The sequence below is a fragment of the Dromaius novaehollandiae genome, chromosome 7 (genome assembly GCF_036370855.1).
Source record: "Dromaius novaehollandiae isolate bDroNov1 chromosome 7, bDroNov1.hap1, whole genome shotgun sequence".
Classification (NCBI taxonomy): Eukaryota; Metazoa; Chordata; class Aves; order Casuariiformes; family Dromaiidae; genus Dromaius; species Dromaius novaehollandiae.
This window is the reverse complement of record NC_088104.1, coordinates 43,180,019-43,194,067: the sequence shown is the minus strand read 5'-3', so window position 1 is coordinate 43,194,067 and position 14,049 is coordinate 43,180,019. Positions and strand designations below refer to the sequence as shown.

General features: G+C 44.5%; 1 protein-coding gene across 2 annotated transcripts in view; it reads right to left on the bottom strand.

The window, feature by feature from the left end:
* IQCA1 (IQ motif containing with AAA domain 1) overlaps nt 1–13,704 on the bottom strand; it is a 110,456-nt gene extending 96,752 nt beyond the window's left edge. For both annotated transcript variants that reach the window (XM_064515402.1, XM_026104704.2), the window contains exons 1-2: nt 13,582–13,704; nt 2,368–2,695 (exon numbers count right to left, since the gene is read on the bottom strand). In XM_064515402.1, coding sequence (XP_064371472.1) covers nt 2,368–2,695; nt 13,582–13,592 — 339 coding nt within the window. In that variant the 5' untranslated portion in view covers nt 13,593–13,704. The remainder of the gene's footprint in view (nt 1–2,367; nt 2,696–13,581) is intronic.
* Between the last annotated feature and the right edge of the window lie 345 nt (nt 13,705–14,049).

Here is a 14,049-nt window from a genome sequence, read left to right as displayed (position 1 = left end):
AATTTCTAGAGCAAGAACATGCAGGGAAGGCTGTGCCAATGAAAATGGCCCCTGTGAACTGCCTGCTTACTAACTGCATTACTACTCCCCCCAGTTGCACACTGCAGTCCAGGGCATCCCTATTATGGCAGCATAAGGAAGCTTCCCAGTGGGATTGTGTTTATCCCTATTGATTTCATCAGAGCTGAGGTCTGGTCCAGTCAAGCTTCTGTCTATACATTTAGCTAAGCACTCTGCTTGCACCTTCCAAAATAGTGATTGTTGATGGAACTGATTTGATGTTGTATTATAAGAGTGAAAATCTCTCTAGAATGGATTACAAACCTGGCTGCCTTTAAGCATAAGAACCAGTGGTTTGCCTGGTCATCTCTGCAAAGGATGAGAGGGCTATTATGTTTAGCCAGGTAGCAGTGCAAGTCAGTCAGCCTGGGGTGGTGAGTTTCTCTGATAGCTAACCTGGGCTTTAATTTCAGTCATTTCTGGAACGTAAATGACTTTTACTCACTGTAAAGAGAAGATAAAAGCCATAACACCGGGGCAGGGGAAAGGGGGAAGACTACTTCTCTTTGCAGTCACTTTATGAGGCCAACACTGGGAAAAAATTGGCTTGTGACATTTACCTTCGAAACAAATTGGCAGCCTTTCAACCACTCTCTGTTCCATGTGGGATTTGTGTATCCAAACACTTTCAAAATTACACTTGTAAATGAAGTGACTGAGTGTTGGAAGGCCACCACTGAAAAAAGCAAGGCACAGAACTGGAGAGAGATGAAGCTTGGACTTAGACTGCTATAGCAGAAAGTGCAGGAAGTGTTCTGCAGTATCATCCATAAGTCGTAAAATGAGATGGCACCTCTGTGCTGTGTTCCCTGTTGTAACCATGCTGGATTTTAGCCTGTCATAATTTGGTGAGGAGGAGGACTGGAGACATCCCTTTTAGCAGATTCTTTAAGTTATCAAGTAGTGGCCAATAATTTTGTTTTGGAACCTAGACTGTGTGATTAATTTATAAAAAGCCTACTCAAACGTGTGCTCTTACCTACTCTGGAGGATAATGTTTTCTTTTAAAAAGTCCTAAAGACTTCCAGTGCTTTTTTTGTACTAGGCAAGTATGTCATGCCTTCTTAAAATTAAGGTGTGGTACAGGAATTTGAATTTATGTTTGTTTTTCAGTAGGTGTCAGGCATTACTTTTCATACTTGCCAACTTTTCTCTGTGGGTGGATTTACTGATATCTCATGAAAATAGGAATGTTTAATGATTTGAAGGATCAGTTTCTCCAGAGATGTATTTATACTCTCTAGTATGCATTATCATAGTTTAAAATAGTTTTCTGCTACAATTTATGTAGCAGGTAAAGAGCTGACTGAAATTAATGGCAATCATTATACTAAATTTGCAGAATAAACTACACATGCAATTGCAAACAGCAACGTATTTTGAAATCTAAAAATACTGCTATAATGATATTAGGCAATTTATTTCACATTATAACTGAGGTCTGAAAAACAGCAGTAATTTAAGCTTCAGCTCAATTTACTTTTTCCTTTAGAAAAGCTGTTACCAGCGGTACCTAAATTTGACAATAGGTGGAGCTGTCTGCGAGAAAAGTAACTATCTATTAACAGCTCGTTACTTTTCACGTTGCTTTTAGAGCACAACTTCCAAGACCTTGCCTTACTGTCATACTCATCTGGTTTAGAGGGCTGTTCTTCGGGGAGCTGCTTCTGCATCAGGCAGTCCTTATCCCTGGATGTTAAATATGCTCCCAGCCCCTGCTCGTTTTGCAATAAGAGACTTGTCTCAGATTTACCACTTTGGTAATGTTTACTGCTAGCTACTAGGCCAGACTAGGCACCTTTTAGCTTTACCTGTAATCTCTGGAAGAGCCTGAGGCCAAGCTGATTCACAGTGAAGCAAAGGACAGACTGAAGTGGACAGTAGCTGAGTTATCAGCTGCCCATCTTCCATCTAATCCTACACTAAAATCAGGCAGAGTCTATCTGTTGTCATTAATACTGAAGCTGGCTAGACTAATATTACTTTATGCTAGGACATAACACATCTATGAGAAAGCAACACAGACAGGCTCCAGGGTCTATGGAGAAGCAGAAATGCAACATACTGAACACGCAGATCAGCTTTTAAAATCTTGCTCCAACATATAAAGCTCACTTTGATCACATACATCCCTAGGAGTTATCTTTAATAAAAAATGTCCTAATTACTGATCACTCAGCAAACTATTGGACAATCAGGAAACCACCTAGTGCAACTTCACAGCCAGCCAGTAAACTGGACTGCACTTAAAACACAGATTAGGCAAAGTTCCTATGCTAAATTTGCTTATCATAGAGGTAGACTTACCGGTGGAAGCTTCAGGTCTTGTAGGATATCATCAAAGTAGTGGTACTCTGAATTCTCCAGCGTCACCATGTCATTTTTCAGCTCCAGGATCCGGCCCATCACGCCTTCTAGCACTTGCCGAATCACTAGTCGTTTTTGTGGGTGAACAATTTGGTCGTAGGCCGTCTCCAAGTTACGGAAGATTTGCACGTATTTGATGTAGGAAGTGGCTAATGTTTTGAATGTTGTCACACGGTCCTGCTCTGGCTTGAGGGACTTATCTTCTCTCTCTCTCTGGAGTAGGATGTTGAGGGCTTCTTGGGCATCTGTCCACACCTTATTGTAAGTGCTAATTGAAAAGAGAAGAGACTATGTTAACCAGATATGAAAGCAACAGTTAGCTCGCAATGGTACCAGGACTCTCTAAGTGTGGGCTTCTTAAAAATGCAAGCCTGGAAATGCAAGCCATTTAATTTCTAGAGGTTTTAACTAAAATATATGTTAAGTCAATTAGCAAGAAGCTGCACCTTTTGATAGTTCTAAAAATAGGAATCTTAAAGTACTTTTTTATTAACAGAAGCTCAAAAATGGAAAAACTTCTGGATGTCATCCAGAAGAGCAGAGAGCTCTGTTAAAGGACAAAAGCACAAGACATGAGATTCAAGGCACTGCAGAGCTGACTGTGCAACTGGATGACCGACAGCTGTGATTTCAAAACTGACATTTAATGCTTTTTCCTCTCCCTCCCTTGAGGGGGTAATGGCTCCAGAACAACATTCATGGTTATCATGGTATAAAATACAGGAGTGATGTTTAATTACATAAGGCACTGCTTGATGGGAAAGGTAACACCTCTTATCAGAGCAAAAGATACTGCTAGAAAAACTAATAAACTCTCAGGTAGCTAAGTCCTTCCTTAAGTCTGAAACAGGTAGAAGCTTTCAAGCTAATTTGAGGCAAGGGAAAAAGTGACCTGAGTTTCATTCCATTGTGTTAATTGAGGGGATAATTTAAGAGGAAAGGTGCGTCTTCCTCCTGCTTAGGATGGGGGAAGGTATATTTTAGGTCTCAGTGTGTTTGACATGAGGAAGAGTTGAAGTTTCGGAAAGGTGTGCTGCTTTTCCCCCATCTTGTTGTTCCAAAGTGGTTGCTCGCTGCTAAATGTGGGGTAAGGTCTCTAAATGGCGCTAATGCTAAAGCACAGCTGCGGGTACTATTTCAAATAGGAACTGAGGGAAAGAATTTAGGGTTTTTTTTTTCCCTACTGAGGTAATGGTTGCTTTTCAAGCAACTGCTAAATGTCAGGTAAAGTGGCTAGAGGGCTATGTGAAATGGAAAGTGCCACCTAAGGCCAGCTTTGCTTCCAGAAGTGATAATGCTGTTTACTCAGGGAGTTCTGCTCTTTTGGTAGGAATAGCTGGAGCTCTGATGTCAGCATAGATTGGCTGTCAAAGGATTTTCATGGCCAAGGCAGACCGGGACAGGGTACTGTGGAAAACCACCCTAATGGAGCAAGAAATGGACTCTAGGCAATGAGGCTTGTATTCAGAGAACAGCCCAAATAGCAGGTTTGGCTTTGAAAGGAGATAAAACCTGTGATAGTTAAAGGTCACTTCAGGTCCTGTTCTGCTTTGTAACCTGTTCTTTGCTAGATGGAGATGGTCTCTTGGAAGCAATGGGCTTCAGAAAAATCATAGGTCTTTGAAAATGCTTCTCTAACAGCAAAACAACATAGCTGCTTCTGCAGTGAGACTCAGTTATGCTGGGAGAAAAACAATTTCTTTGTTGGAGGAGGGGAGAGCAGTGGGCAAAGGCATATGGGAAAGCTGCTTTTTGTTTGTAAGCCCTAGAAATAAGGCTATTAGCCTCAATGCTGAAATCTAGACCCATCCACATGCTTAGCCTAGCTACTGCTCACTGCTCCTAGAACCTCTCAAGAAAGGAAGGAAAGCAGCCGGGACCTTTCAGAGCAGACCTCCTGCCCCTCTGAGCAGCGCTGAGAACGTGCTTGTGTACCGACTCTGACAAGAAGGCCTGGGCAGCTGTTAACTTCTGCTCACGTTCGATAATAAATACGTAAGTTGGAGCTCTGTCAGCTGATCTTATCATTCCCAATCTCGGAGTACAGAATGACCCGCTTCCGCGGCAAGAGAGACCGAGGGGGTTACAGGACAATACTGCAGCGTACAGGCTCACGCCCTGCCTCGAGCGCAGCGAGCGTGGGGTGTGCGCTGTGTCCAGGATACTAACAGGGGTGCTGGGACTCACTGGAGCAGTCAGCAAAAACACTAACAATCTGAACCCTGCTATTGAATTAGCACAGTTAACTTTTTCAAGTGCATATTATACTTTTCAGCTGACCTGGGTTTCTGCAGGATGCAGCTGGTCTTGCTTTTCCTAATGCTTCTGCAGCCCACCCAGGTCTTTCCCCTTCCTTTTTTTTCCAACTTCATTTACATCCCATTGCACCAACTGAATCAGTCAATTGCAGCAATTAACCCAGGTGCAGGAGATAAAATAAAACCAGCAGAGTGGAGAAGATTGGCACAAACAAGACCACCACTAGCTTTGACCTAACAGCTCGGCCAGTTGATCAAGGGGAGTTTTGTAGGCTTTCTCTGAAATCGGGACTTGGAAGGACACATACGGATGAGATTCATTGGGCAGAGCAGCAGAGAAGGAAACAAAGAGGTATTGTACTTTCTCAGCTATGCCTCCCCACAATCAACTTGATAATGGGGAGGTTATAAATCTTTGAGGAAGCCTGGCCCCACAGGTTGTCCCCACAACCATACTGATTTACGAACAGTGGGTATCCTCAGGCTAAAGCATCTCAAATGCAGGTTGTTGCATAGAGACGACAAGCTGTAATGCAGCAAGAAAAGACTCGGTGACCGTCCACCCCGATTTACAATAACCCCTCTTTCTGCCTCCTCAAACTGAAGAATGCCAAGTGTTCCCCCTGCTGAGCCAGCTTGATATCCAGTTTCTGTATATATTTTGAATGACTTTTTGAGGGGAAGGGGGGATCTAGCCCTTCAGAGTGTGTTAATACAAGGCAGTGCAAATGGAAGGTAATTGCTTCCATAAAGCATTAGTTTATCAGATAAATGTAAGATGATTGCAAGCACATTGCTCTGGGTCTAACGTCATGACTGTGGATATTATGGTATTTTTGTCATTTTTGGAGCACCGGTGGCCTGTGTAAATGAGGGCACAGAAAGGACCGATCCACTGCAACATGAAGCATTAGAGTAAAAGAAAAAGGATGGGAAAGACTGATGTGGAACTGCTAGGGCTAAACTTTCAGCTGGGCTAAGTCGATAGTTCTAGTGAACTCGCTGCAGTTGGGGTGACTTGCACCTTTGGAGGATCTGGCCCTCGTGCTTCAGATTTGTTAACCAGGTGACTGAGATAGCAGATCCTGCCAGCAGAAATGTGATTTGAGCATCTCTTTGGATCACACTGATTAAAAACTAGAGGACACAAGCACAACCATTTGTTTCCCCTCCCTAAAATAGGATCAAAATAATGATTTCAGGTTTTTTACCAGTATCCAAATGGGAGCACTGCTACGCTAGTCTCAAGGATCAGATGTGCTTTGATGTTTACAGCCCTCTTCTGGGGGACTTGGCAGAGTTGCTGTAATCCTGAGCAGCCTTGCAGCTTTGGAGGAGCACTGTGCAGGCCACGCTTGGTCCCTCAACACTGTCACATCTTGCTGAGTGACTAAGAAGCTCAAAGGTACTAGGAAGGAGTAATCTACATGCTCAAGATTATGCATTAAAAGGACAGGACTGAATGTCCTTGCCTATTAATCAGGCAGCATGTGGCCCCTACATCACTATTTGAGCTTTTCCCTATTTGCTCAGTTCTCCCTCTGCATGAAGTTGCAAACTCCTTCAAAATCATTTCCGTGCACTGAAGAGGGAGTATGACGCTGTCTGGAACGCGCTGTCTTTTTATTTGCTGCTACGGGTTCATCTTGTAGGTTTGTTCCTGTTCTGGAACCGTTAGGATGTGAGCTGCATCAGAGATGGGTAAGGGAGAAGGCTGCTGTGGCCCTGCTTCTGTTCATCTTCAGCCATACGCTTAGCGTCCCCACCGTCAAAATAGACTTTCTGCTCTTAAAACTGGGTGCCAACCTGACCTCAGTGTTTTAAGAGTGAGGCCAGCATGTGAAGCTGGAAGACCTGGGGCAGCCTGCAGACTTAGCTGCAATTGCTCTTAGCAACACAAGCAATTGGATTCAAACTCTGAAGGGAGGCATGGGAGGAAACGTAAAGCTGCAGAGGACAATCTGGAGAGCAACTATACTAGTGGAGTTAACCAGCATGACTAAATGTGATTTTCCTACTCGAGGCATAAGACCATTAAGTCCTGGGAAAGAAAGAAGTCTCTCTTGATCTCTGCATATATTGTATGTGCACTATAAGTAATGCTGCAAATTGTCATAGCAACTACAAAACAGGAGTGTTATGGGGAAAATCAACAACACTGTAATGGGATGAGGAAAAAACACATAAAGTGACTTAACTCCAGAGCCCCCAGAGTGCTTTCTGGCAGCCTTACAGCTTTGAGGGAAGGTCAGAGCTTTACCTCCTAATCAATGTCCCTCCTCTTCTCATCACTCCCACGAAGTAGAAACAAAGTCTAACACAAGTACTTGAGAATACGCTTTGCTGTAGCATGACTTCTAGCTTGAACTTCACTTTTATTGCTCAAAATGAAGCCTGATCTGCTTATTTAGAGGGAGGCTTACAGATGTGTTTTTCTGCTTAAGTTATAATAAGGTGTTTAAAAGCCTGCCAAATTATATATTGCCTCATTTTAATATTCCAGGGCCCTCTAACAGTACACTTTTGCTTGACCCATCTCTTCTTACACTTCAAAAAGTCTCTTGTTTTTCAGTACAGCTGAGATTAGCCTGGTTATTTCCGTTGAACTGGCTTTGAGTCTAAAGCATACACTTCAATACTGGAGGGATTTGTGTTGAGTGTGGAAACTGAACCTTGCACTACTCTTGAACCATTGAGGGAATGTGGCATCAGTGGGGTTTTCTGTGTGTGTGTGTTTGGTTTTTTTGTTTTGTTTCTGTAAAAGCGTCTTGCTGCTTTTATTTAGCTGGCAAAGGGAACAGCGATTCTGGTATTCCAGGACATGGCAAAATTTGCACTCCAAGCTGTGTCTGTCTGCAGATTAATGTATGGGCAGAAGCCAGGTTTCCTTAATGCCTGGCTTTTCTGTGCTGTCCTCTGAAGGCAGAAATACCTTGAACTCTCACACCGCGTCCAACCCACGTCAGCACACAGCGCGGTACTGCGTGGGCCCCGTGAAAATACTGCTGGTTACTCTGATGGACGGTCACCTGTGAAGAGGTGAAAGGGAAAACCCTTCAGGCAGAACTGGGGCAGCTCTCTTCACCTAATATAGAAACTGCTTTGCGTGATTACATGAGTGGTAAGTCATCTGTGTTTTAAACCATATTTCTGAAGCATCCGTGTTGCCCTCACGAACTACTTGCACAGGCCAAGAGAACAGGCTTGCGCGGAGTCACGGCGCAGGCGAGAAGGAAGTGTGTGCAGGGGCCGGTCCTGCGGGTCTTGCTCCAGATACGTGAGGCTCGACAGGTTTGCCATTGTGCTAAGCCCTGGGCAAACAGGAGGGAGGGAAACCCTGCCTTGCGGCATTCGTAAAATAAAAAAAAAACAAGAGACAAAGGTTGGGAGGGGAAAGTGAGGCCCTGAGAGGAAAAGGGGCTTGCGCAAATGCTGCTGCTTTTCTTTTCTCTCTTAAAATCACCAGACTTAAACTGATTGCCAGGCTTATTCAGGTCAGCCGAGTACTGGATCCCCCACAAAAACCTGCCCACATAGTCTGTGGGGATAGCTAGGCTAAACATACTATAGAAGTAGCCCTCTTTTTCTGTTTTCCACTATTATAGATAAAACTTTTGGGGGGAGAGAGGGGACAGAAGGGTACAGACAGAAATAAGGACTGGTGTGGCCTATAAAAATGAAAAGCGAATTGACTTAAATGTCTGAACTGATTCCTGTTCCAAAAACCTTTCGGTTGCAGGCTGGAGCAGTGGTTACTCGTGGCTCTAAGCTCGGCCAGGCCTGCTTCCCTTGCTCCTAACATAAGGCCGGCTTTATAATGATGCCAAACTTAGCTGGTGGTGGTGAATGTAACATTGCAAGATGACTTCCCTTTTGCATGCTTGCTCTAGCCAGCGATGTTTTGCAAAGTTAGAAGCTTTGGGGGAAATTAAAGGATAAACTTCAACAGGCTTTGGTTGTTACTGGGGAAGAAAGCATATACAGCCTGCTGGTATTGTTAACGGGAACAGCCCTATACTTCTGTCATCTCCGATTTCAGCCTTTGGTACTATGACAGAAAGTGAAGAGGGGATAAAAGATTTTTGTGGCATAAATGTAATGGGAAACCACAGCAAAGGCGAGGAAGCCTGCTTCACTAAGCACCGGCTGTAACACTGCACCTCAGTGGTTCTCAAGCACCTGCTCTAGCCCAAACTCACAATGCTGATGGGAAAAAAGGCCCTTTTCTTACAGGAGGGCATTGCATGGGTGCCTTTTAATGGACTGGAAGCATAGGCGATTAAGGTAGGGGAGATGTTGTAGGCTGAATGTCGCTGCTGGGCGCTCCCAGGGCCATCCTTCAGTCCATCAGGCCGCAGCTCGCGTCTCGGGGCTGGGGGTTGCCCTGCGCTGAAAAGCTAAGGAAGGGCAGCAGCAGCTTCCTCTCTTTTGCAAGCAGCATTCCCCCTCGCTAAGGAAGCATGAAAGGATGGGGAACGAGAGCTTCGGTAACTTATATCCAATTACCTTGTAGCATCGCTGCAGGAGATACTGCCGTAAGCTAGGTTTATTGCAAGGATGAATGAGAGATGGATAGCTAAAAACGGGCTGGAGTACGGAAGAACCTACTTGCTCAAGCACCAAGCAGCTTTTGCCTGTCTCACTTTTTACTGGGCATGGCACTGAGGTTTATTTCAGCATTAACTATCCTATGTCCATATGTTTTTTTTTCCTTTCCTTGGAAAAAGACAGAGCAATCGCCCACCCAGCTGCCTGCAGTTCCATGCATAGAGGGCAAACACTTTGTCTGGGCACTTTACCTCTGCGAGGCTCCCCAACAGCAGGCTTTAAACTTGACTAAAGTTAGAGCTGTCTACTGAATTTCTTGCTAACTATAGCCTCTTTTTTCACTGTTCTCTAGCACAAGTGCTGCTGGGATATTATCCACTGACAATGCTTTTTCCCAAAGGGGAAAATGTACCGGTTACACACAAGATCTTCCTCTACCTGCTCATTAAGGATGAAGGGAAGTACGGGACGGACTTGAAGTTCTGAATCTTAGTTGTGATCATTCTGATTGTTTTCCAGTCACCGGGGGTGGAAAAAGGGGCAAAGATGAATTTGTGAACGCTGGGGAAATGTATGGGAGAGAACATCATAGGAATGCCCAGGAGGAAGCTAATAATTGTGGTGTTTGGATGGAATTTGAAGAATATGGCCTGGGGCCGCACGCTGAATGAGGGGATACAAAGAAATATTCAGCAATCACTGAATGAGGCTGGGGCCCTGCGGGGAGAAAATAGGATGTGATCACAAAATAAGAAACTGCATCGTAATGCAGCCACATAAAGTGGCAGGAGGGGAGGAGATTGCACTGGCAATTTCTTACATTTTCAGTGCTTGGTTTTGCAACCCTAATTTTCTTTAACAGAGCTTTGGGGATGCAATGTAAAATACACAGCTCTCCTTTGGTTGCTTTTATCAGAAACAGCAGGGGAGATGCTAAAGAATTTGTCATAGATTAAATACTTAACCATTGACTTTATCTATTTGTGACATGAGATTAAATTTTAAAGCTGCTTGATTTTTTTTCTTTTTTTCTTTCTTTTTTTTTTTTTAAAGCTTCTTGGTGGCAGTGGCAAATGTCTTATAGCTGAGTACAACTTGGTACAAAAGGTAGCTGAGCTGAGACTTAGCTTTGATCATGTCTGGACTATGGCTGTTAGGGCAAGTTATGAAATTACTGGTCAAGATCCTACAGGTCAGGTAAATTGTAAAGAAATTCATAAAAGAAGAGGAAATGCAGCAGGAAAACATGAAATGCAAAAACATCTATGCAAATCTCCTGTTCAGTGTCTGGAACACAAAGTACATCTGTATGCAAATGCTAGTGGTTTGAGTACTTTAGGAAGTGGGGTGTGTCGTGTACTTCTTAATCAACCTTACAGCAAATGTGATGGGCATGCTCTCTCACGAGTACTACAACTGTCCTTAGAAAATGTCAAGCATGTCTGGACAGGGCAACTTTCTTTCTGCAGCCTTTGGGAGCCTACTGGCCTTAAGAGAATATAGCCGAGTGCTTTCCAAGCGTCCTATCTCTAACCTGATTCAAAGCCTATTAAATCAGTAGAATAACGTGCTTCCACAAGCTTTAGACCACACCTCCATTAAAATCACAGGGCCTTAATGGCGAACACTTCTTGTAAACCCTTGATTGCAAATACTGAAATCCCAGCACATAAATTACATGTGCTGGGTGACTCCGCTCTGCAAATGCTGCTAATCTGACTGTTTTCGCTTGTGGTGCACACAGCACAGTTGCCCTGCCCGCAAACTTAGTAAGTCTGGCACGTCCAACTAGCTGCGCAAGACACATGCAATTTATCTTTATGTGCATAGTGGTTTTCCAGATGTCTGAAAAGCAGCTGTTTACCTCAAACACAGAAAAAGCTGTGCTGGGTCGCAGTTCTATATAGGACACAAGGATGTGACTGGAGAGTATTTGAAAATGCTGAATTATAGACGTGGCTGTGACTTACTGACGTGCCTCTCACTTTGCAGGATTGAGCCTGTTTTCCATGTGACACTGGAGGCAAAGGCAGCCATCCCCATTTCCAGTACCGTATTTGACAAATAGGGGTTGATTTCCTGTTTTCCTCCCAAAATGTTTTTGCCCAGAGCATCAAGGTTTTCTCATGAACCCCTGGTATTATTAGCGCTTTGCTTCATTGCCTTCAAGTAGGGCAGTCTGTGTTTTAGGACACTTTTATCATGTGACTTCTTAAATACTTGTAATTTACTTACGGTAACCTCAAAATATATTCACAACCACACAGCAGTAGCCTGAGTAACTTACTGAGAACCAGCTCCACTGTTCCTTGCAAAACAAGACAACCTAGGACGAAAGTAAAGCATGTTCCTATTTCCTCACTACTGGCATTGATCACCATCCAGCCCTGTGCTGGGAAGGAATGCAGACAACTGTGAATAGTAAGCATTAAGAGATTATGTACCAGATAAATGTTTATGGATTTACCAGCACTGACAGCCCCAACCATTTTAAAATCATGAAATTAAACCGTTAAGGCTGTGTATATTTAGATAAGAATATTAGTGCTTATTTTCCTGATGGTTTGGGAGCACTTTAGATTCACAGCTTTTCTGTCCCCCTCCCAAGGAAGGCTGAGATTCTCAGGTGGTAACCTGAATCCAGTTGCCAGGGCTGTAAAGGGAAGCACAAATTACCCAGAAAACTTAGCTCACTGATTTACTGAAGACGCAGAAAACAGCAAAGAAAACTATCCAGCCTGTTGCTTAACGCAAGCTATACAAATGCCCTGCTTGATCAACTGGTGTACGTTCAGACTCAAATTTAGGAAGGACCAAATTGGCCTAGCTATAAATGCCATGCTGTGCACTGCTACAGAGTGATTCGACAAAGCGAGCTAAACAGCATCAAAGTCAAACTGGAGTTTCTTACCAGCATCTGTACCTTGTTTGGAAACAGAACTGTATGTACTGGTGTCTTGTGGCACAGATGTGTACTTAGTTTATATGGAATCGCTGTTCAATGCTGGCAATGCTACAGGAAACAATAAAGAGCTCTGTCTCTACTAAAATTAAACTGCATTAAGCCAAACAGTTGAAACATAACTATTTTGCAACCTCACTCAAGTTAACTCCTTTTGTGTTAATCCAGCGCAAATAAGAGCAGTCATATTTCAGACACTCGGCAGGAATGACAGGTTTTGAGATTGCTCTCTCTGGAAGAGGTCAAACAATCCACTTCTGTTGTTGAATTGTTTTAAACCAGGCAGTTGAGATAACTATTAATTACTTTGTAAACTTCCCTCAGCTGAGTTACCAGGCCGGTGCAAAGGATAAGTAGCGCTGCGTGGGGTTAACCTGGGACCTAACCAAGGCATTTTTTGCAACGTACTCCTGTTTTTAGTGAACTCGAGCAAGCCGCATCCAGCACAGGGCTGGGAACAAGAGCTGCCTGGAACAGGGCTTGGCCATGCCCAGGCACTGCTAGAACAGGACTAGGAGGGTGCAAATGCCAAATTACAGTGGGGTAATGTCCTGCAAGGCTTTCACAGTGAGGTTCCCAACTTCGTAATGCCTGACTCTGCAGTAATGATAACGCTTACTTAATATAGCGGATTGCGTGTAATAATAATACTTCAGGAAAAATGAGTTATGGCTCTTTGCCGGCGTTTTGATACGGTGCAATAATCAGTGTCTGGTTATTGCGAATAAACTTTTAAAGCTTTGTATTGTGTTAAAAGCATGAGGAGCTCATTACAGAGAAAAACTGTGTATGAGGGGGAAAAAATACTTTTTGCAAGCAGAAAAGGGCCTAGCATGTTATGGGTGATGCTGGAGTACAAATAATATTAATATTGGCCTAAATGCTACAAAAGTGATCCGATGGCTTTGGGGGGCTCCACCTCGCGCTCCTCCAAGGAGCCAGACGCTCCTTTGAAGACGGGGGCCTCTCTGGGTGCTCCGTTTCTTACATTTTTTTTCCTGTTTTCTTACAAAACAGTGATTTCATTTACCGATCCACACCCGCTTGAACTGCAGCCGATTTCAATCCCTCCCTTTCACTCCCCCATTTATTATTTTTAATGTGTTTTTCCTCGCTGTCCAACCGCTTGCAGAAACCAGATGGAGAGGCAACTTAACTTTGTGGGGGAAACCTGTGGAAGGGACGATCCACAGAGCCGGGAAAACCGGCGAAACACCTCCAAGAAAGGCTTTTTTTTTCTTTTCTTTTTTCTCTCCCCCCCCCAGGTACTCCATTTTCAGCGTCGCGCCTCACAGAGAAGGGGAGGACGCGGCCGGGGCCGTGACGCAGCTCGTGGCCGGAGCCCCGAAGGCGCCCGCGCCCTGCCCGCCCGCGCCCCGCACTCACGCGTGAGACATGCTGCGGGCGCCGCCGCCTCTCGCCCCTCGCCGCTATGCCCGGCCGTTGCCGCCATGCCCGGCCGTTGCCGCCCGGCCGTTGGCCGTTGCCATGGCGGCGCGCGGCCAGGCCGCGGCCGTTGAGGAGAGGCGGCAGCGCGGCCTCCCTTCCCCCCCCCCCCCCCCCCCCCGTGACCCGGGTATGGGCGATCTCCCCCCCCCCCCGATTTATTTCAGTTAATTCCCATTTCCCCCCTTTTTTTTCTCCTGTGTAACTATCAAGGCAAGTATCTCTGCTGCTTTCCCATTGACTTATTGCTTAGTAAATCTTTTTTTTTTTCCCTTCTCTGCAACAGATGGAAATCTTTCTCTTATTTTTATTTCCTCCTTCGGTTGCATCTCCGAAGCACGCTCATTAAGCAACTATGTAAGCAAAGGGCAGCTAGGAAATGAATTTATAGGCCGGAGACGTTTGTCT